Source organism: Zeugodacus cucurbitae, chromosome 3 (genome assembly GCF_028554725.1).
Source record: "Zeugodacus cucurbitae isolate PBARC_wt_2022May chromosome 3, idZeuCucr1.2, whole genome shotgun sequence".
Classification (NCBI taxonomy): Eukaryota; Metazoa; Arthropoda; class Insecta; order Diptera; family Tephritidae; genus Zeugodacus; species Zeugodacus cucurbitae.
The window spans coordinates 43,006,359-43,031,557 of NC_071668.1; the positions used below are offsets into that span (position 1 = coordinate 43,006,359).

At 33.3% G+C, this 25,199-nt stretch overlaps 2 protein-coding genes across 2 annotated transcripts; one reads left to right on the forward strand and one right to left on the reverse strand.

The window, feature by feature from the left end:
- Nucleotides 1-1,155: 1,155 nt before the first annotated feature.
- On the forward strand, nucleotides 1,156-8,221 carry LOC105218868 (sphingolipid delta(4)-desaturase DES1). The gene is made up of 2 exons (XM_011194719.3): nucleotides 1,156-1,702; nucleotides 7,083-8,221. Exons 1-2 carry the CDS (start codon nucleotides 1,305-1,307, stop codon nucleotides 7,648-7,650), a joined length of 966 nt encoding a protein of 321 aa, XP_011193021.1. The 5' UTR covers nucleotides 1,156-1,304; the 3' UTR covers nucleotides 7,651-8,221.
- Nucleotides 8,222-11,279: 3,058 nt separating this feature from the next.
- On the reverse strand, nucleotides 11,280-23,503 carry LOC105218870 (lysine-specific demethylase lid). The gene is made up of 4 exons (XM_011194723.3): nucleotides 23,171-23,503; nucleotides 18,918-20,381; nucleotides 17,266-18,677; nucleotides 11,280-15,503 (listed from the first exon to the last, which is right to left on the reverse strand). The coding sequence occupies exons 2-4, from the start codon at nucleotides 20,335-20,337 to the stop codon at nucleotides 12,909-12,911; spliced, it is 5,427 nt and encodes a 1,808-aa protein (XP_011193025.2). The 5' UTR covers nucleotides 20,338-20,381; nucleotides 23,171-23,503; the 3' UTR covers nucleotides 11,280-12,908.
- Between the last annotated feature and the right edge of the window lie 1,696 nt (nucleotides 23,504-25,199).

Sequence of the window (25,199 nt, forward strand, 5' to 3'; positions counted from 1 at the left end):
TTGAAAAAAACCTTAACTTCGTATATAGGTCTAATGTATTGTCTAATACCTGAGACAGACATGTAGTGTACATTGTAGTATGCTTCAGAAACCATATGTGTATCACCGGTTTTCCGAATTTTGTTTGAAAGCAAATGGTGTTCCGTACTACAATAGAGTTCTAGAAATCATTGAAATTTTGTGGTGTTGTGAAATGTACTACAATGGATTGCATTGAACACACTTAAGCTTTAAGCTCTTCTGCCACAATCATATGTTTTTTGACATTTTGACATGTAGAAAATAAATTAAATTCAAAATTAATTGATATCAAAAAACAAAATTTGAAAAAAATGTGAAAAATATGTAATATGTTTGTAATAATATGTAATGTGTAATAATTATATTGAACAATAATATTTTAAGATTGCTTGAAGTTATAACTAAGTCAGGATAAATTTTCCTGCCTGCTATTCATAATTACAATTTGCTTGAATTTATTTGTATCAGCTGATGAATGTAAACTTAGTACAATATACTACATGTGTGTTACTATGCTGGTTCATGGTTTCTAGAGCTTTTATTGTAGTACATGTAATAGTATGAAAACCATATGTCTGTCTTAGGTATAAATATAGACAAATACATAAAATTGATAATGTAACAAATTTATATCATTATTATAAGAAGAGTTATTTTAATAACTGCATGATCTCTCTCATGTTTATTCATTGATGAAAGCGCATAAAATCGATTTGTATTTACAATAAAAATATACACATGCATATTTACTTATGTATAAATTGTATTTTCCATTCCCAATTTTGTCTATAAATACTTTAAAATAATTAAATTAAAATACTATTTAAATTACTGCCAACTTTTCGTACCATACCGCATTACAAATAATTATGTTGGGTATTCATCCCTATCAGAATTAATATAATTTAATTTCGTAATACTAAATAACAACATAATACTACCAAAAATTCGAATGGTAATAAACAATAATACACAAATTTTTGATTATGTGAAGCCCTATTTGGGGAATATGAATTAGCTCAACATAGGCGGCCATCTTGGCTTAAATGTCAAAAGTAGTTTCTGGAGGTGGGTTTTTGGAGTTTCTCTACTTCTCTATACAATGATTTCTACTGGCAATACTATAGCTGTCATTTTAACAAGTGGGAGCAGTTTTTTCGTGGTATAGAATATTGTGCGGTTAGTTAAGGGAAAAATTAGTCACTATTATACCGCTTATCACTTGAGTGTCATTTCCTTTATATTATGTTTTAAAATTTGACGTTATATCTTGATGAATAAATATGGGCCAAAAGGTTTCACGTACTGATTTTGAATGGGTGTACACAGAAGAACCCCACGCGTCTCGTCGCAAAATAATTTTGGAAAAGTATCCTCAAATTAAAAAGCTCTTTGGATATGATCCAAACTTCAAATGGGTTGCCGGTAGCATGGTAATGCTACAAATCTTGGCATTGTTTATCGTAAAGGATTTTTCTTGGCCTTTATTATTAATAGCAGCTTACTGTTTCGGAGGTATATTAAATCATTCGCTTATGCTGGCAGTACATGAAATCTCGCACAATTTGGCCTTTGGACATAGCCGTCCTATGCATAACCGAATTTTGGGCTTTATATGCAACCTTCCTATTGGATTACCTATGTCTATATCTTTTCGTAAATATCACTTGGAACACCATAGGTAAGTTAAAGGAAAAATTTGAATATTATCTAAGTGTCATAATATTCTTATTGATTTATTTGCTTTCTGAATATTATTTAGTTTTGTATTAAAGCTAACTAATAATTTACTATTAAAAACGTTGGTACTTAACGTATTAACGACACCACACCTACTTCTTTTATGGATACTCTGGATTTGGATCAGGTTTTTTATTATTCGCACTTTCTAACGTTTCCATTTTTGTAGCGGTGGCGTTAATATGTAAGTACCACGTCTTAATAATCTTTAAAACGGCCAGATAGTGTGAGGTATACTTTCCAATTGACGAAAGATATCAAGTGTTATAATGGTTGTCCAGATCAGGAATATACATATATATGAAAATTGCCGCTCCGCACACATAGTCATAGCTTTTAAGATATTTGTAAAGGTCATAAAGTTTACAATTGTATAATAATGCATTTTACATTTTTCACTTTGTATACATTAACATTGATTGATAAACCCGGTATTGGATCAACTGGGTTATTATTGTTCGGACCATATTTATTTTTATATATATTTTATTTTTGGGTCTGGGTTAAAATGCGTATGGGCGGATAGCGGAGATTCTTCAGATTAAGAATGAAGTAATTAAAAACTACGGTTATTCTAAAAATATTAAATAACTAACTGACCGCTCCGTCTTCGCACGGGTTTAAACAAACATTTCAAATGTTATAAGTTTTTACACACTTATACCGTTTCTTGCATGGGTTCATTTAAAAAAAGTAAAATGAGGAAAATTCGAACATGAAATTATATATTATTTGCAATGTGTTTAAACTTTATTACGACCTCTAGTTTTTGGTGTCCGTTGCCTTTCTCTCTTATTTTGAAGGTCTTGGGAACGCTCAGAGTTCGACGCCCTAGTGCAAGCTTGTATATTTCTAATATTTTGTTCTTCAAACCACTGCACACGCTTCCTACTCGACTCTTATTCATTACAAACATACATACAAATCTTTCCTCTTTATAATAATAGTATAGACAATCATTCCAATATGTTTTGTCGCATTGAATATTGCTTATGTTTATTTTATTTTCGTATAAACTAAGTAGTTATTCTTCAAATAATTTGATCATAATTGCGAGAATAGATGATGATATTGGACTTCGTAGGTATGGGTCCAATATGATTTGTCCTACTGTATAAGCACATTTTTTATTGGCACTAACTGTTCCTTGAATTAAAGAAAAATAAATAGTAATTCTCATCTTAAGTACGTTCTCTTGTAATATTTGGTAAAATAATATCAAACCACTGGTGCCATAGAATACCACCCGAATGACACAAATATTTATATTTGTAGTAAATCTGCTCCGAAAGGCTATTTGGTTCGCATAGATGGATTAGTGAATTTACATTGAAAATGTCGTTTACAACCATTTATTTAATGTTATTGAAAATATTGTGTCCTCATATATAACACTTCTGGTGACAAACATTGTACTCACTAATATGCTTTTCCATTATTTGAAATGTGGTAGAATAATCTATAGATAAGGAAAGATAAGTGTCTGACAGGTAACTTCAAATCATTGGAATGTATGTATGTATATTTTGTATTCGAAATACCTTTTCTCCTTTCCTACCATGGCAAATCGTAGAAGTTGGAAATAATTCGACACCGCAGAGAAGACCTAAATATGTGCCTTTTCGTTTTGAGGAATATATATTATATTGATTTATCCTTGTGTCCATGATTTAAGACACAGCTCCTCTTGTTCTATTTGATTTACTAAATAGGCAATAAGCCTAATTAGTTTTTCTACAAAATGAGTAAATATGATAAAGCATAGCACTTAACTCGGTCAACAAAAGTTTATATTTGGTGGTATGTAATCAAATTCGAAATGGTATAAGTTATTTGTATATTGCTATATTTTACAGATAGCTGTATATGAACGTGTCACAACTCAAAAAGTAGATTTTTCAGGAGAGCGATTTAAAGTTTTCAATTGTCTCTTATTTAGCAAATATAGAAAAAATGCAATATATTAAATACAATGTTGAGCATAAATGGACCAAATAGAGTGTACTAATGTTTTTTCTTGGGTATAAATGTGACCCAATTTGAATTATGTCGTTATTTGTGAAAAATATAAATCAATTTCGCCGTCATAAGTCAAATGTGTCGTTTTAATATCGTTGTAATACAAAATGTCTTTTTTTTTAAGAAAATCAAATTCACCTTTTGACAATATGTGTTGGAACATAAAATATGTCGTTATTTCGTAAAAATAATTATAACTAATTCTGGCACAACTTAGAAGTGTCGTTATTGTGGTTAAAAAATAATGCAACATAACAAGTTTAATAACGGCACATTCTTATTTCACGGTTTATTTTCCTACGCATCGGAATGAAATTTTTATACAATATGGACGATGAAATTGCGCACATTTCTGCATACTCAATTCAAAAATCATGTTTTTTGAGTTATGACGCTATTCTAAGTAACTGCCTTCCCCAAATAAAAGCGTTGGCGGAACGTTTTTTTCCCCTTAGCGTTAAAGTCGATGCGCCATCCCTAAATAAAAGCGGCAACTTTACGTCAAATATCAAAATGTTTACTTGAATTGTTGTTGTGAAATTTTATTGAATAGAGAAACTTTGGTTTTCGCAGCCAACCTTACTTCGGAACGCTCTGTCAAAATAGAAAATTTCAACCGCTCAGCGTCGCCTTCGCGTTATTTAGGAATGCGCCATACAAATTGTATGGGCATGAGAATTTTTTGACAGTCATTTCCCGCTGCCGCTTTTATTTAGGGAAGGCAGTAAATGAGCGATATGTGAAACCATTTCCTTATTTAACGAAGTTGTTGATTGACTACAATCACATTTGTACTGATAACAACTTATTAAAATCCCCTAAACTACGACGAATCATATGTGAACCCCTTTCTTTATTTTACGTAATTGTTAATTGATTAGAATCACGCTTGCTCCCTTATTAACTTATGATGTAGGCCATGGACACACTTAGCTTCTTTATAAAATTCTTTATTTCTTAAATATTTACATATATAAAATTAACTACCACAAATTACTATATTCATCCTATAAGTGTAATCGGAAGGTACATCTCAATAACCATAATATTTATTACTGAATGACATAAATCTTATAGAATTATATATAACTAGCTGACCCCACAGGCTTTGCCCTGCGTGAAATTATTTGTTTTGAAAAGGAGAGAAAGTTGAATTTAGATTGTATTGAAAAGCATTTATTTGCGATTTTTCAACATTTTTTTTCAATGTAACGCAGCTTGATAAACAACATTTTTTGTTTTCTGTTCGGGAGCGTAAATATGTATACAGAGAAGATGGTTTTTCAACTCGTGAACACTCCACATATAGCTGACCGTATGAAAAAAATGGCATTTCCAGATTTATGCCACACATTTCCAGCGACTGTCTGTGTGACCTGTTGATTGACATCGCAAATGCAAGTTTCAGTGGAAACTAATACGTTTGAACTGCCATTTTGAAATCGTATTGTTGCCAAAATCAATATTATCTGTTCCGCCGTGGTTGTCAACTTAAATATAATTCTTTTATTATTATCTTTCTAGCAAATTTTCAATATTTGTTTACTTTTTCCCTGTACTTCCACGTATATTTCAATACTAAAACAAATAAGGAAAGGCTAAGTTTGGGTGCAACAGCACATTTTATACTCTCGCAATTTATTGCTATAGTTTTATTAAGATATCACACAATTTGACCCATATATTCGGCATAAAGTCCAATAGAATAACGAAAATCATCATATATAGTATATTAGTTATCACAAAAACGGACTTTTTTTTTAGATCATTAAAAGAGAAATAATTCTTTCATACATAACTTTTGTGTATCTTGAACCGCTTTGGTAGCGCAAGGAACGGAAGCCCTCAAAGATAAATAATTTCCCCCGTTTTTACACATTTACCACTGTTTCTTCGCTCTATCGCTATTGGTCGCAGCGTGATGCTATATAGCCTATAGCCTTCCTCGATAAATGGACTATCCAACACAAAAAGAATTATTCAATTCGAACCAGTAGTTTCGGAGAATAGCGCGTTCAAACAAACAAACAAACAAACTCTTCAACTTTATAATATTAGTATAGATGATTCACAAGTAAGTTAAAAAAAATACTTTTCTAATAACGAGACCGGGAAGCGCGACCATCACCAAAAACAGATTTTTTCACTTTGACGCGCTGGAGAAGATCGGATGCGTCCAGGTGGTGGCTAAAACGCTCTTTATATTAGATGTAGAGAGCCAGACTAAGGCCTAGGCTAGGTGATCATGTTTTCACCATTTTATTAAGATAATAGTTTTATATGTACATCCATATAATAGATGGGGTGGCGCCCTCTGAATTTCATTATTCGCAGTTGGTACTGAGCTCGTTGTTTTATCGATTATCCAGCTCTATTGAAACGGAAATTACAAGTCTAGTTGTCGTCGAGGTCATCAACGGTAGGACCAGGAAATGCTCAGTGACAACTCGAGTTCATCGTCTGCTTTCGATGGTGTCTAACTCCAAGGACGCCATTCACTGGGAGGGAGGCAAGAAAGGTATTAACGGCTCCGCTGTGAATGGCGCTTCAAAAAGTGCGATTTTGCCAGCATAAAATGTGGACATCAAAGGACTAAATTATAAAATAAACGGTTGCTGCCAGGAGAGATGGTGCAATACAAATCTATCGATGCTGTTTACAATCCCAACGAAGCTTTGAATTATCCAATAGAGTTTTTGAATTAATTGGATATGTTGGGCGTGCCGTGAATTGAACCCATGACGACTTTGCAATGGTATACAATTAGTAATTAAAAATGAATCGATTGATTCTTACAGATCTGGCAAATTAAATTCAAACGTATTCTATTCCCAATTAGATTGGCAGAGACGATCAATAAGTCACAAGGTTCAACGCTGTCTGCTTGTGACTTAGATTTGATTACACCATGCTTTTTCCACGGATATATGTAAGTTCTCACGTGGAAAAACCATTCAGTTTGTTTGTATTGTCTAAAGACGGACTGACCAAAAAAATTGTATACTCCATTGCGTTGAGAGAATAATCTTTAATCCATAATTAATAGTAGAAATGTGAATAAGTATTTTCGATGTATAAACATCACTTAAGATTTAATTTACAATTTAAAAAATTCTTAGAAATAATGTGTATGATAATAAATATTACAATAGTATATATATAAAGATGTATATTTATTTATTTCTTTCATTGAAATTAGAATACATACACGCATAACAATAATACGTGAAAATAAATCGACAATTTGATATTATATCTTTTAAGTGCTGGCCTTTTGCTTAATTACGTTTCTTGTTTTGCAGGTACCAAGGAGACGAAGGTGTGGATACCGATATTCCAACTCTATTAGAGGCTAAACTTTTTGATACAACTTTTGGAAAGTTTATGTGGGTTTGTTTACAACCATTTTTCTACATATTCCGACCATTGGTAATAAATCCAAAACCACCAACTGGACTTGAAATTATCAACACGATTATTCAACTTACGTTTAACGCTATTGTCGTTTATTTCTTTGGATGGAAAGCAATGGCATATTTATTGATCGGATCTATATTGGCAATGGGTTTACATCCTGTCGCAGGGCATTTTATTTCGGAACACTATATGTTCGCAAAAGGTTTCGAAACGTACTCATATTATGGACCTCTTAATTGGATAACATTTAATGTTGGATATCATAACGAACACCACGATTTTCCTGCTGTCCCCGGTTCAAGGCTGCCAGAAGTAAAACGCATCGCTCCTGAATTTTACGATACAATGCCACAACATACGAGTTGGTCACGAGTACTTTATGACTTCGTTACTGACCCTGCTGTTGGTCCATACGCTCGTGTCAAACGTCATCAGCGTGGACTCAAAACGTAAAATGCGTTAAACTTTTTTTTAAATATATTGCATTCACTTTCCTTTATTTATGTGTAATTATGAAAGCAACGTCATTTAATTGATATTTTATGTGCATTCAAGTGGTATCTATAGAGCAATACACACATGAACTAGATAGTCAAACTGTATTAATTTTTGTTTTATTCTTTGTATGGAGAATGAATAATGTATTATAATTATAATGTAGAACAAACATTGCTTTAAAATATTTTTGATTGCATCAAATAATTTGTAAACTATTTTCATATTTAATATATAGACTTATCAAATCTAAATGAATACCAAATATTTGCATCCTATTTAAACGTAGTATGACTCTGCTAAATTGTAATAAGAAGACACAAACTATATACAATATTTCAAACATAAACTGAGAGGCCATTTGTGTAAAAAGTGTTAATTACGAAGAATATTTTTATATCTACATAGGTATGTATATGATGTATTATATTATACACAAGTACATATACATATATATATATATCCATAATTGGATGCTAAGCACCAAATAAATAAAGTTCCGGATGTTTCAAAATGATATAAGTTGAAATTTACTTGTTTTTACTAATTTTCCAAATCTGCTCAAATCCAGATTTTCATCGAAAAATCATCTTCAGCGATGAGGCTCATTTCTGGGTGAATGACTTCGTCAATAAGCAAAATATGCGTTATTGGCCAGGCAGCAATCCACACATACTATCTGAGTCACCATTGCATCCTGAAAAAAATGACGGTTTGGTGAGCCACACAGCGTATGTCACAACAGATGTATTGAAAAGCAAGTTTGGTGAACGTGTTATCTCACGAAATGGCTCAGTGAATTCGCCGCCTTCGTCGTGCGATTTGACGCTGTTAGACTATTTCTTGTGGGGCTACGTCAAGTCTATGGTCTATGCCAACAAGAACTTCGTACGAATATGGAGTGAAATTGCCGCAGTATCGCCCGATTTAAGCTTGAAAATCGTAGAAAATTGTGTTCAGCGTCTGGAGTTCCATACATAATGACATCGAATGTACTATCACAGGAATAAAGAATTTTATTGATATCCTGTCAAAGAATTTTATTAAAATTTCAAAACGATCCGATTACAATTCTATCAGATAGACACTTTGTTAGTATCGCCCATCAGGCCACGTCAGTTCCAATTTAAAACTTTAAACGTGTTTATCTCAAAACTAAATTTTTTAAGTCTGTGGACACGATTTCTCCAAAAGTTGTGAAGCGATTTTGTTAAAATTGCACACGTCTTTTAAATAACATTGATCCAACGATCTACTAACTTATTTCTCTGAATAAGACATTTGAACATAAAATCTGAAGATAGTCTATCGCACATGATGTCGTTGAAGGTTTTCATCTGGGCAAAGTAAGTAGTTTACCAGTCTGTTTACCATCCATAATATAAAACTTTAGACCCACTTTAATATGTTTATTACATAGAAAAGTTTTCTTCTGTTTAACAGCGACCATAAAGTAAATTCTTCGAAGAGAACTCCGAGCGGTACTTTCGCTGACATCTTTTTTGCGATTGAAAACTCCTTCGGTGTTCTATTATCCGTTTTGGTAAGTTTTGTTAACAGTGGTGTGTATACTCTATTACCACGTTCAGAGAAACAACTGCATTGCATCGTTGTCTTTCAGACACAACAATCTTCAAAGCTAATTCGAATTGACTAACAATTTTTTGCTCAAATGTTACGACCTTAGCTTCAACTCTCAATCAACAGTTTCACATTTCGACAAGAACACTGATTACTTAATGATCTATGTTTATGCAAGTGATTAACTAAAAATGACAGCTAACCCGCGCTAAGTGGTTGGTCGTTTAAAAATTTGAAACCGACACAAGTAACTCCTCAATTACATCTATGTTTTACGCCATCAAATCAAATACAAATGTATGTAAGTAGGATATGTCAACGATCATAACTGTACGATCATTTCTTTTAAATTTGTTAGGACTATTCCTTTATTTAGGTTTAAAGTACTTCTAGTAATATTCAACATAAACTTTATATGGGAGGCGGGCGCAGTGATTATCCGATTTCACCCATTTTTACGGCATATGACGTGGTGGTGAACGGAAATGATTCCAACAAAACTGCACAATACAGCATTACTGGTTTGCGAGATATGTACAAAAACCTTTTTTTTTTTAGGGTGGAGGATGAGGGTTTTTTCGAAAATTTTGGAACCACAGATGCCCTTTCTTATTATGATTCTATGCACCAATCGCTTTTCATAGCTTGATGTTTGTGTTAGTTATAGAACTTTTTTAACAAGGAACATGTATACCAAGTTCCATTACTTATGTTTTACTAAAGTTATCGTTTGCATGGACTGACATCCGGAATTCTACTCGTCCGTGCAACATGTTGCGGGAACATTATGTGCAACATTATAAATATATTCAAATTAGAGCAAATGGTATTTGATTACTCGACTAACTGTATTAACCGGATAGGGTATTATTCGAATAATAATATTCAATTGGCAGTGTTCGCTCATTTTCGACTATCCGGTTAACCCTTCGTTGTCGATTATTCCAATAGTTCGAAAATCAGGAAAAATGGTACGAAAACTGCTACTAATTTTATATACTGTAAGTGTATTTTAACAAATTTAAAACAAGAAAAAATCAAATGCTCCTTGGATTTCAAAAAAGTTCGTGATTTCAAATACTCGCAGTAGATCAACTATTCGAACAATCGCAGTAGAACGGATACTGGAATAGAATTAATATGTTAATATTACAAACCACATATTCGAATATTTGTTTTCAGGTTCTTGGAATAATTTTAAGAGTCCTAATTCAAATATCCCACGTTCAACATATACATAAATGTCCCTGTACCTGTTCTACATGTACTATCTATCGATCAATATCCTCAATAAAGTTAAAATCAAAATCAAAATGGACATATAAAGCGCGAATTTCTTCAATACATGTGGTTTTCAAAATATTTAAAATATTATACTTTAACATTAACTGCACGAATGTCGATTACACCATAAAATAAACGCAAATTTTCATTTGTGGATAATCACTTTTCCCAGTGTGAGAAAGTCAAATATAACAATTATTTAATTACTACTTGATTTATTTATCGTATAGAATTACATGAAATCCTTACGGTCTATATTATATTATATTATATATATACTATAATATTATAATATATATGTATATTATTGTTTGCATAGATTTAGTATATTTTTTATTTTATACATACAATATTAAAAATAACAAAACAATTTATGGATTTACATTATTTGAACGCATTTTGTAATTCTATTTACGATTTTAGTGGTAGAAAAAATTATAATAAAAAAGTGAAATGAAACTTCCTTCGAATTAATAATTTGTTCAAAGTATATTTTCTACAGATGAATGTATATATAGTGAATAATCATTAGTTATTGGAATTATTTATGTTTTGAATAACAAGATCTGTACTCTGCTAATTGTATTATTAGTGTGTTTTTGAAAGTTACTGAAGAAATTAGTTTCAGATTTCATTTTGTGCAGTTTAACTTAAAAAGGATATGAAGCGAAGTAACAAATTATTGATTAAATTAAGTGTCTTCGGTTGCATACGTAGATAGATGATTTATGTGGTTTATATGGAGAAGTGTGCTGACATTAGTTGAACAAAACTTGTATCATTGGTTGTACTAATTTAAACATCGCGTTGATAAATTATTTTAACTCTGTTTCAAGTAAACAAATGTATGGACATATGTGAACAAAATTATAATTTATTTCGGTATTAAAAATATTTGCAATTTTTCAATGCGCTCAAATATTCAAAATTTTTGCATTTGTTCATTGACCTTAGGATATTACTTTTTATTTGACAGCAATTCCTTTTCAAATATCTGACAGAGAACGGGTTTTAGAGAATCACTATTCAACCTATTTTCAAATGCAGTGTAGAATAGCTAATTTAAGCATCATCTTAAGCTGGCTAAATAAGTAATTGTGTTTCTTACTGAATTGCAGTTAATACTTTCAACAGATTAATCTGTAACATTTAAAGAAGATACACAGAGATTAATGTTAAAAGATTCATACTCCTCATTAATATGTAAACACGTTCATTTGAGTAAATTATTACACATGTGTGTTTATCAATACGAACATACTAAATCTTAAGATAACTTATACTGTTAATAATATGGACTAATTTCATATGTGTATATTATTAATAGACCAAATGATCCACTTGATCTACCTTATAGCATTAAACCTGGGGTTTTGTCTACCATATGCTCACAACGGTCTTTAGCAGGGAAATATCTATAAATGGAAAACCACTGCGAAAAAATATGTTTATTTAAATTTTAGTGCGTTTTTTCATATATGTTGTTGGCATAATTAACTATGATGATATATATAAATATACTTATGTATATTTGTGAAGTGAATTTAATAAGGAACAAATGGAAAAGTGGAAACCATATAGGTCCTTATGAATTACATATTCTCATATTGTTGTTATAGCCATGACGAAAGTTTTACATTGGTTTTATAAAGGTACTCAGGTTTAAGACTATAATGTAGTTGTGGCGACTATATGTACTTATTGTGTAATGTATGTACAAAGGGCAAACTGGAAGTGCTCACGCCTGAAGAGTAGATAGAAGTTTTCAACCCACAGCATCGCGTTAGCAAAAAAAAACATTTGAGAATGCAAATTCGCATATTTGCAACGTAAAACTTTTACCGTTAATAATTAAAGACTACTAACAATTGAAACAAAAAATTAAATATAGTCTCCGTTTTTATTTTCATCGTCTCAAGTTTCATTAATAACATGGATTAAAAAAATAATTTAATCAATAAATGATAATTTCAGATAACTTAAAAAAAAAAAACATATTTTCACAAACGGCTACTAAATGAAAGTTATGGAAGTAATGTCTAACTCGCTTTTCTTGATTGCTTTATGCAGTCTTGAAATAAACTTTTAAAACGCGCTAAAAATATTTTTTTAGTGAGAAGACTCTTCTTAAGCATTCCATACCGTTAAAAATATCATACGTGTGTATGATCCGAAGTGTCAAGCTGGTTTGCACATACTTAAATAAAAAATAAGCACAATTAGTCCTCATTTTACTTTACTTATTCTGCTTCGTTGATCCAAAATGCAGAAAAATATGAAAATTTACCGAACTTATGCTTAATAATATATATATATATATATATATGTATGTATATGTACATACTTATAACTTATCGCGTAGCTTGTGCTCTACCCTTTGACGTGGCAACAGCGCTGGTTGTCGATGTTTGTTGTTGTGTCGTTGATGTCCCTGTACTTAACGCATTACTGTTGTTACCGCCACTTGTACTAATTATGGACACTGTAGTTGTTGTTGAACTGGTCTCAATCACAGAAAGATTACCACTATTGGCGCCACTTGTCGCGACTGACGACATAGCCATCGTCCGGGAACAACGTATGCAGAAGTAATCATCATCGGCTTTAATTTGACTTCGATTCAGACCAACGCAATACATATGGAACCATTCATTGCAACCGCCATCACATTGTACCCAATCAACTTCACGGCCAGTTGGTTTATGACAGTTTTCTGCGCGACATTCTTCTTCATCATCTTCTTGCTGCTCTGTTTGACTACGTTGCGAGTGTTTTTTCTGACCGGCAACATTGGCGCTGTTGTTCGAATTGGCTCCGACACGCTTTCGTTTCTTTTGTCCCGAAAGTGTGTTTGAATTTGTAATCCCGCTGCCACCATTTGATTGCCTACTATCAGAGGGATCATCTGCTTGTGGTGCTTTAATATTAGCTTCATTTGTCGATTTTCGTGTCGACTTTTTAGCTGAAGAACTGTACGGTTTGTTGGGTGTGGCAGTCTTTTTGCGCGGCAGTGGGCAACTGCTATTAAGGGGTTCTAATGAGCGACGCTTTTTATTAGCACCGGTGGGATTGCGACCACTAAGGCTGCCACTATTACTGTTAGGGCTACTCTGAACTAATAGACTGTCGTTTGAGTCTTCAGCAGCTGAATTAACGTTTGAAGTCGTTTGAACAGATTGCTTTTGTATTTGATGTTGCTTTTGCAGTGCGGCGGCTTCAGCAGCACAAATTGGCTGAATAGCAGATAAAATACGCCACAATTCTAGTGACTCATCTAAGGACACTTCCAGCAGATCGCCTTCCATCATTAAGTCATTTAGATTTTCTTTCTCACTGTCCGACAATAACTTTTGCAACTCAGGAGGCGGTGCTGCTTCGACATTAGATAATTCTTCTTCGTCATTACTTAACGAGTCTTCAACAATGTGCAATCGGTCCTCTTCATCATCATCATCGGTACTATCTGGAATATCTGAATTCAATGCAACGTCTTTGGAATTACGATTGCTTCTACGTCGTTGTTGCTTACGAGAATTATTTCTTCCCAAAGTCCCAACTACTCCAAGACCCTTTCGTTTTTGTTTACGTTGCTGCGCTATAATTGCTTCAAGCGCGGCGGTTACATCTGGACTAGTCAATATTTTACGAGCGCGATCTTGCCAATTCATAGCGCGTTCCGCCAAGCAACGCAATGCCTCATCTTCTGGTAAACGTATAGGCAAACGTTGCAATGACACCAGAAGTGGCAGAATAATTTCGAGTCGGGGGCGCTTTGATCGAACACATGATGGACAAAGCCACTTCGGGCGTGATAGAAAACTATTTCCCGAAGTAATGTTTGATACCCCCAAAGGTGGCGGTACACAATCCTCATGGAACCAATCACGGCAGAGCTGGCAATTAAACATGACTCCTTGGAACGGAGATTTACACAGACAATATAGATCTTTTAATGGATTTTTTGACATATTTTGTCGCCTATGTTCGCGCATATCACGCAATTCTTTTTCTTCAGCCTTCTTAAAGGAATCTACTATCTGAGCAGGATTCATTTCCTTTACAAAACCATCTTCAAATGGCTGTTTTATATCAGAGTCAATAATGACACATTCAGAACGGGGCATCAGCACTTCGAGTAATGTATAGAATGTTTGTTTCTTCAAAAAGACGCGAGCAGTGTTGTCTTTCCATTCATGGGCACTATTCAAATGTCCCTGCATGCGTTTCAATTCTTCAAGTTGTATGGGAATGATTTTACCCCTCTGAACTATTGCTTCGAGTGTATGACAATATGGGAAATGATCGTTGGTCTGTAGCTGTTCTACAGAATGCAACCATTCTTTAGCTTTTCGCAATGCATCTTTTAATGTTATATACGACGGCACCTGACCTTCTATTTCAGCAGCTGTTTTTAGAAATTGCTCAATGTCAGCTAACTCATGTTGTTGTGTTGTACATCGGAAATATCTTGACGCCTGCTTTTCCCAAGCTTCAATTGCGGCCCCAATTTCCTGCAATTTCCTCATTTCCTTGTCTATTATTGGATCTGTTGGATCCACTTCAGCTGCTGCGTTAGTGAGCAAGTTCTTTATGTCACTATATGCCAATTTAGTACTGCCGTTTCGCATACCTTGTGACCGTTTATACCATTTAATTTGTTTTAGACGCATGCATAATTGATTCATTTGAGGCAGTTCTATTCGCAGGGAGTTTCCCTCACTTATTAATTGTTCTATTTCAGGTTCTTCCAAAGTGTCAATTGAACGATTTAATAATGAATTTGCTCGTTCCAAAAATTGCTTACCAAGGGAAAGAAGCTCTCTTACCGACGTACCTTCTTCTATAATACAACACAAATTGTTAATTTCTTGAACAAATAGTTCTAATTCCTCCATTGTAAGTTTGTATTGAGCAGCTTCCTGGTTATTGTCGGATCGTGTACGAACCTAACGAAAAAAAATATTTATTTAGACATTTTAAATATCAATATAATCTCATAATGTATGTATGTATGTATGTATATATACATTTCGGGAAGTATATTTTTTGGTACGGAAGCATAAGCTGACGCAAATTTCTAAACATATAAAATACCTGATTTGGTGTAGTACATTTACTAGCCTGAAAGTTTTTAGGTTTGTAAATCAATTGCTGTGAGAGTTTAAATATATGTACTTTTCAGCACCATACCTCCTATGTACATACATATGTACTCACGTCTATTGTAAGTAAATGCATAAAAACAGCACATATAAGAGAATGAATGCGCTTAAAAGTTCACGAAAAAATATTTTCACTCAAGCCTTGAAGTTATTTGGAACTACATATCGCTCATTTACTTGAATAGTGTCACAACTCAAAAAAGTCGATTTTTCAGGAGAGCGGTTTAAAGTTTTCAATTGTCTCTTATTTAGCAAATATAGAAAACTGCCATCAGTTTATTGACAAATCTAGTGGCCTGTAATATATTAAATACAATGTTGAGCAGAAATGGACCAAATAGAGTGTACCTTCCTTGGGCATAAATGTGACCCATTTTGAACTATGTCGTTAATTGTGAAAAATATAAATAAATTTCGCCGTCATAAGTCAAATGTGTCATTTTTGCTGAAAAAAAGCAATATGAAAAATTTAATTAGTTTTCACCAATATGGTTCCAACACCAAAGATGTCGTTCTTTCTGAAAAGAAAACCAACTTCACCCTATGACAATATGTGTTGTAACACAAAATATGTCGTTGTTTCGTAAAAAAAAAGTAAAAAATATTGCAACATAACAAGTTTAATAACGGCACATTCTTATTTCACCGCTTATTTTTCTGCGCATCGGAATGAAATTTTTATATTTACAATATGGACGCAGAAATTGCGCACATTTCTGTATACTCAACTCAAAAATCGTGTTTTTTGAGTTGTGACACTATTCAAGTAAATGAGCGATATGTAATTGGCGTAGGCACCGCTTACGCGAATATAGCCGAATTAATAATATCGCGCCATTCGCCTCTTTCTCTTGCAATTTGGCGCCAATTGGAAATACCATGTAAAACGATTGGATGTCTTCTTCTTCCTCTGCTTTCATCGGCACGTACTACATTGAACACTTTCAAAGATGGAGTGTTTTCGTCCATTCGAACAACATGACCTAGCCAGTGGCTACCATCGTCTTTTTATTCACTGAACTATGACAATGTCGTCGTATAACATCGTTCTATCGTCTGCGGTGTTGGCCGTTGCCAATGTTCACAGGACCATAAATCTTCAGCAAAAACTTTGACATCGTCCACGCTTTTGCACCATGAAGCAATTGTCTACTCAGTCCAAAACTGATTTCGAGTTCGATTTTAAGGCCCCCATTCTAACTTTATTTGAAATCGATGGGTAAGGCATATAGCAGTTTTTAGCAATATTTTATATGAAGGTAGAAAAAGAACTTCATCGTTTTCCTTAAATTTTTGACAACAAACTGTATTATTCTAAATAAAGCATTCTAATCAAATTTTATTGAGATATCTCACTCACTAAACTTTTTATGATATAAATTTAATCAGAGTATCAAAAATAATTATAATGGGTATATGGAGACTAAATATAGTTTTAAAGAAATTTCCTCTGTATGCGCAAATTTACATTGTTCTAATTCTGAAATATTTAATTTAATTTAAGTACTTAGCAAATATTTAAAGAAAATTTGTCCAATTAAATTACCTTGTTTATGCCTAGTTGTTGAATGACAGTCACGCATTTTTCGGCTTCAACTATGCCTGAATTTAAGCGATCTATTAGTAACGATGACGGGAATTTCTTAATTTCAGCTTCCTTCCACAACTCCTGTAATTCAGCTAACGGTGCAGAAGTGGGCGTATTAGCATCCATAATGTCACGACAACGTGATAGCCAACGTTCAAAACTTTGCGCTTTGGCTTTAAGTTTTTGCAGCATTAATGGCATTTCATCAAGTGTATATCTGTAAAGTAGAGTGTGTTTTTCTGGGGGGCAATCACACAGGATTGTATAATGGCGAAGACAAACGATTGACTTTGTGCATTCACATGATACAGCTGACAAAAAACAAGTGGTATTGCATTCTTGACAATGTCGCTCATCATCTGGAACTAGTTCGAATGCTTTCCTTTCGGCGCGAGTTACACCCCATTCCAGTAGGGATTTGCGAAGCTTCTTTTCGGAGTCTACCATTTCTGCCATGTCGATATAACAAGCTGTTGCAATGCCAAATGTGAGTTTGGCTGGTTCCAGTGCCATCTTGCATACAAGTTCATCGTGAGAAAAAACGCAGAAACGACGCAACATTGAATAGTGATTAACGCACTCTCTTCCCATCTTCAACCAATCAGCAGGAGCAAAGTTCACAGCTTCAGCGAAATTGTAGCCCTGATTAAATCCAGCATGATATGCACGTGGAAAAGTTATGACAAATTCTCCAGCATTTTGATCAGTTCGATAAACGGGAACCCCATTATTCATTAAAATGTTAGGATTCATTATGGTCACCAACTGATGCAATAAATCTGGTTGCGATGCAAAAAGTTCCGGAGCTGCTTGTTTCATTGTTTCTTCAAATTGTTCTGCCCAAAAGCCCGGAACACCGTACCAAGTTTTTGGTTCGCCCCAATGCAAATAGTTAATGGAGTAACTCCAGTGGTCTTCGTTGTGCCAACAAAAAGCGGCAAAACACATACCTACATACATCCAGGGTGCATTCATTCCACTTATATCAGCATTGATATGACCCAAAATTGAATCTTCCAGTAACGGTAAGTTATTTAAATTCCAACTCGATTCTGCATACTCTTGATCCCCTGGAAGCAAATACAGTGAGCTTTTTGTTGGAAACCCCGAACCATGATCCATTGTATGCAAATCAGCTCCATATTCCACTGTCACATCTTCATCGATCGATGAAACAATGCGCCAAAATTCGCGCTCCACTAAATGTGTTGGGACCAAATGAACTGGCTTACGAAAATAATCTGTTTTAAACTGGTCGGCCATTTGTCCAAACTGCTGCAATGTATATTCTCGTTCTGCCTGTTCGAAGCCAAATGCTTCAGTCGGCTTGCTAACTTCTTCCACAACACAGCGTGGGCAAAGCCATTCACCTGAAAATATAAACATGGAAACACGCACTTTTAACATATTTGACTTACTAATTACTTTAATATCGTGTTCACAATTTACGATATAAAATTAAAATGTCTAACCAAAATTGGACTGTTTGGAAAATTTATAATTTTCCTTCAAAGCTCGAAAATACTGTCGAACTGTAGGTACGTTTTTTAATTCCGTTAAATTAAATATATTCTTAGTAATTTCTTTCAATATTGTCTTGCTATACATACCTTTAGGAATACTGGACAATGGTGGCAACAAGCAAAATGTATGATAGCTGTCATCGCATCCGTCACACAGTAGCATTGATTCTTCCACATCACCACGATTGCATATGTGGCAAATATATTTCATTAAAGGATCAACTATTTGAGGATCGGGAGCTTTCTTTAAAGCGATCGAATTTGCTGAAGATGCACCACCAGCTTGTCCGCGAGCTCCACTTGAGGAGGACGAAGATCCAGCTGCATTGAAACAATTCAGAAGATCGCGTTTAAAATCCTCCTTTGTTTCAACCTTAACAATATTGTGCGATGGGGGGTTGTTCAATCCACAATTGGCACTGGAATTGGCAAAGCGCTTAGACCGTCGAGCGTTATTTTCATTTGGAGGAGCAATTTGTTGGCGAGTTGGTATTTCGTGTGTCTTGTAATCTGTGCCATCTTCAAGCTTTACTGCATCCACGCTAGTGCTGGCACCCGCACCAGCTCCTAGTACTTTACCAGATGTATAAACCTCAAATGGATGAAGTATTCGCTCGTAATGGGCTTTTAAGGTTGCCCCAACGCTTTTGCTCGATGGGTATGACATGCGATTTGCAACTTTCGCCCATTTACGTTCTTTTGTTGTTTGTTCCATACCTCCTTCTTCTTGGACAATGCGATGTAAGGTATATAAATCTAATGCTTTACGTTCAACCATTGGTATTTTCAAAGAAGAACCTTGTAGTTCCCAAAATTTAGCAATTTGGTCTAAGAAATTGAGTTTAACGCGAGTTTTTGCTTCCAATTCGTTGAGCCGTTGTACCCTTGGTGTAAATTTTAACTTGTCTACATCCACAGCAAATGGTGGTGACCATGATTCTGGTGGTAGTATTTTAGCTATACCACATTTTTCAGCAATGGGCCTAATCTTGCTAATATAAGCTAGTGGGTTCTTAAATTCTTCCTGTGTAGGACGAAAAACGGGACACTCAACCGGTGTGTCAAAGTGAAATTCTTCTGTCTTATTCAAGTTAAATGTACTCGAGCTGTGTGGTTGTAAATGTGTTAATGGTTTACCCCGACCACGATCATTTGTTGGGTGAGGGCAACTATTATGATATTTTTTGCTTGATCCAGTGGTTGAATTCGATCCACCGCAGCTATTCGAGCCTTGCTTGTCATCACCTGAATTAGCTCCTATGGCTGAAGTTGGCGCAGTATTATTATTTCCACCATTATTTTTATTAAAATCTGAATTGATATTTCGTTCGCTCCCGTTGGAATTGGTTGTGGACTTTTTGCCCGAATCTCCCCCACTCACATTCCCTCCCGTCGAAGTTCGAGTACGTAAGCGTCTGGCTGGTGTGGTGTTACCGCTTAAACCAGCTGTTGATGTGGATGCGCCCGAAACAGAAGTTCCGTCCGCTGATGATACTTTGGTTGCCATGACTTTATGCAAATTGTACGTCTAATTATTTGTCTATACTAAGTCTAAAATACACAAAAGAAAATAATTGTATTGGAAAAAAATTATATTGGCATTATGGGTATAAGGCGGATGATAATATGATATTTACATAAAAATTGGTCCTTTCATTTTAAAAGAAAACGTGTCAACTATTACATCTGTTTAATAATTCTGTGGCCCAGTTTTGTTGTTGTAATTCTACTTATTTTGGTAGTTTTTAAGTTTTTTTCATATGAAACTGGGAGGCAAAATGTATCTCTTGTGTATATTTAGTCAAGAGTGGCGGCGTTAAAATTGTATATGAAACACTTTTATGGTTCCACACTTTCTAATATAAAACAAAGAACGCAAAAAAGTGTAAAATTAACAAAAAATCACCACGCAATTTTTACAATAATGAAAATACATTTTTTTGATGTAAACGTAAACAACGTCGTAGTTATTTATATTTTTAATTGCAGTCACTTTTGTCTAATTTATTTTTTGCAGTTTATTGCCGAAAAAGGAAATATGTATTACACTTACGTGTAAACCGAATTGTAAATCTAAATAGCATTCGGATCATTCGAAATTTTATTGACAACCGAATAAATACATAATTTAGCTAGATTGAAGTTTGCCACCAACGCACTTAAAAATCTGTGCGTCAATATTGTTATAGGTGAACAGAACTCAACCTAAAAAAATGAAGAACGAACACTACCGCAAGCATAAAAGCCGCGGCACATAACCGATGTGTTAGTGCAGTAGGTTTAGAATTCTTACTCCTCTAGGATACGATCGAATCACAATATGAAACACTTGCGAAAACACTAAACAGTCTAAATTTGAAACATTATTAAAAGGCTAAAGTTTGGTACAGTTTTACCTATTAGATTTTCGGAAATTGCACTTGAAAGAAAAGCATACAATTCTTATTTTACGTTATAGCATTGCGCGGAACAACAAAAATAATTTTATCACTTTGTAATAATGTGTCTAGTCCCTTAAATTTTTTGTTTAATAATTTAAAGTGTTTTTATAGTTAAGTTAAAAACACATTTGCATTTTTCAATTAATTAAATGACGCGATAATTTAGTGAGTTTTTTTACATTTTTGCCTTGAATAAGTTTAAAAATCTCAAAGCGTAATTAAAAATAACATATCAATTTCCAGAGAATGTGAAGTAAAGCATGTTTAAAGGAAACTATCTAATTCATATAAGGATACTTATACTAAGGTGATGAAATGTTTTTTTTTCTTGTTTGCTTGCTAATTTATAGAAATATCTAATGTTGGATTAAAAAAATCTACGAAACATCCCCTCTATTTAAAATTATGTTCGACCATATGGCGATAATTCTGCGAACTTGTTTTCAGTAAGTACACACTTGCCAAATGGTGGTGGTTTTATCGGCCATATTGATGTTACAATCTTACAAAAAAAACCCTAATTTATGTAAGTATATAAAATATACAGATTACCCGATCTAAAATAATAATAAACATATTTAAATTATAAATAATGTAAAATATGAGGGGTTTTCCATAATGATAAATAAAATAATTGATAATTTCTGACCGGATCATTTTAGTATCTTACATTAATAGTAAATTTGTTTATATAACATATTTTTTTATTTAAAAAAAAAAGATTAGCCTCCCAAATTATTATTGCTTGCACATATTTGCAATCTATTGATTAGCTGAAAATATAATTGCTACTCAATTTATTGAAGTACCTTTTCGCCGATATTAAATGTTATTAAAAATATTAAATGAAGACATATAAATATGCGCACACCTTTGCATATCTGAAAAAACCCTACAAAGAGAAGTCATTTCAACTTATTGTACATATTTCGACACATTATATACATATGTATTATTATTGTATTATATTGTGATATGTAAAAATGTCTGAAAATATTAGAACGCTTTATTTGCAACTTAGGATATAACTGTATAACCTCTCAAGCATTAGCTCATAAGGTGTTGGTAAGCAAATTGAGATTGTTCCAGGATTACAGGATGTTGATGAAATTGTGAAAAATTTTACCGTCATCTTATTTTACATTTTCGTGACTTATAACCTATATATACTATTAAAAGTGCATTGATTTTTTATATAATTTTCTTTTTTGGTCGTCAAAGAAACCACGCACACTCACGCGCGACCAAAATTACATATTTGTAAATGCAATACAACATTATTTACAAAGTTTATTAAGTTTTTGCAAAAAATGAGAAGTACTTTGGAACATCGTCAAGCTGAGGATTCATTTTTAACCACATTGATCTCAAACAAAAATTTATTATAGATATTTTTAAGAAGTCTGTCGACGTGTCTAAAGGGTAAAATTATTTTAGAAATGTTGTCCCAACAGATAACTAAAACCAAAGTAAAAATGCGCCTGTACATTGTTATGTATCATCATATTCTCCCATCTATTGACAAAAACGTGGTTGGTAATAATTTCATCAATTTCCAATTTAAAAAATTTCCATCAATAATATATAAATTTTATTGCTTAAGTTAACATAACTTTTTTTCCACAAACAACTCAAGGAAGCGAGCTCCAAGTTAAATGTATGTCATTAAATAATTTTTAAATGTATATTTCTTTCATTTTCCACATAAAATAAATTTTTTATCACTTTAATTATTGCAATTAATGGCGAAAAATTGAATATGTTTATTTCTATAAGCACACATTTTGTATTTGCTGAGGCCTTCGAAATTTTGAACACATGAGTAACTTATCACCAACTAACATTTTTAATTAGCACTAATTCCAGTGTGTAAATATATATATAACAACAATTGCTTACTGTTTTTATCCTTTTTCGGTTCACTAGCGCAATATTTCACTTTTTTTGGGACAGATTCCCTGATGCCACAATAGTGAAAATATCTGATTTGCGTCGCGTCTCACTGTCTTTTTATAAACGATTTTAATAATTTTCTGTTTTGGCATTCACCTCGAATATAAAATATTCCCATTTACTTTACATGTTTTGAAAATATAAGCAAAATGTAAAAACACACTAAGTTTACCATTTTTCATGGTACACAGATAAAAATTTTCTTTTTACCAAACGATTAACCCGAAGTCTTTTGGTAAAAGTCGAATCAGACATATTGAACGAACGAACAGACAAAACCAACGAGAAGAATACTACTCATACAATCACATTACGCATCTCGTTACTTTTTTACAATTACACTATTTATAATATAACACGAAATATCGATTATAACCCATCCTCATTCTCTAAAAGTACAGCAACCTTAAGGTTTTCTAATAATATGAATTCAGACTCAGCAAGATTTTCATAGTTTAGTCAACATATTATTTTTCAGATGGAAGTTTGCTAAATTTTATGCATTTCCGCCGGCAACAGTTTTGACCTTCAAAATTTGAGAGAAACTTTAATATACTATCCCAGGCTTTGGAGGCTTTGGAAATGGGTATGGTTGGAAAGAGGAGGTTCTCCACATTAAGAATATATATACTTATAGCTGCAGTAGTTTTCGAGATATTCGCACTTAAAGGTCAAATTTACTTTTATCCCGTTATTTCTCACTGTATATTGAATTTTTCACATGTATTTTGCACTTTAAGCTCAAACTACATAGCTCGCATATGCGAATGCGAAAGCGAAAAAATGCGCTTGACTGCGTATACATCGAGCAACTCCATAAATCCGCTTTTTAATGCGTTGACAGCTGTGTACAAGGTGATACACAGGTGATACTTTTTATTTGCGAGTTTGAAAACGACCTAAATAATATGGACGGCGATTTTAAATTTTTATTGGTTTGTATAATCAGTGGACATAGAAAACCTCGAATTAAGCCAAGGAAGGGAAATTTAAACTGTCTACCTTGTTTATTAAAACTTCATCACCCCTAATTTTTAAAAATAAATTTAAATATTTGATAAATTTATTATTAATAAATTAATAAATATTATATTTTCCAAAATACTTATATTGTATCAAAGAAAACGAGCTTAAATAATTAAAACAAACAAGATTGTAAGTAACTTAATGTTGGTTGCTATTCTTAAGAATGTGAAGGTTGCTGAGTTAGCGCATGAAAGTTGTAAATTTTCAACTTCTGTGCGTGTTCGAATCCGAGTTCGAATTTCGGAGCGTTGTTTGTGAAAACATGCGAAAGCTATGTACATCATCTCATAAGAACATGTGTATTCAACTCAACTGTCAAACGTTCGCATTCGCATTCGCGAGCTATGTAGTTTCTGCTTTACATATATTTACAGTTCACTATTTTTTTCTACATATTTATTTTATATGCATTATTACGAAATTTGCTTTAAATAAGCATTTTAGTTTTCCACAATTTTCTTAATATTATAACGAAAATGGCACCAGAACAAACTAGAATTGACCATCGAAATCGATAACTTGCCAGAAGAATCTAGACATCGATATTCGTAGTGACCACCATGCAAGACATGTGTTGAACACATAGAAGACGACAAGCGACGAGCGACATCTGTCAAATATTAAAATACACGCGTTCTTATGGGCACAGATTTTTTGACAACAGCACGACTACGCGACAAAAGCTTGTAGTTGTCGTTGTCGTGAAAATTAAAAAATATTTCTAATTTTGCCGACGACAATGGCCGCTGTAGAGCTGCCACTAACATGTGAAATGTAAAATTATTCAAAGTTCTCACAAGTATGACGTTATTTTGCCACCGGAAACGTAAAATAGCTTTGATATATCATTTATAATAACAATCAATTATTTAAAACAAATAAATCGCCAATTTTTAAATTTTTTGCGTAAATAATTTCACTTTAAACTAAATATGTAAATTTTATTGAA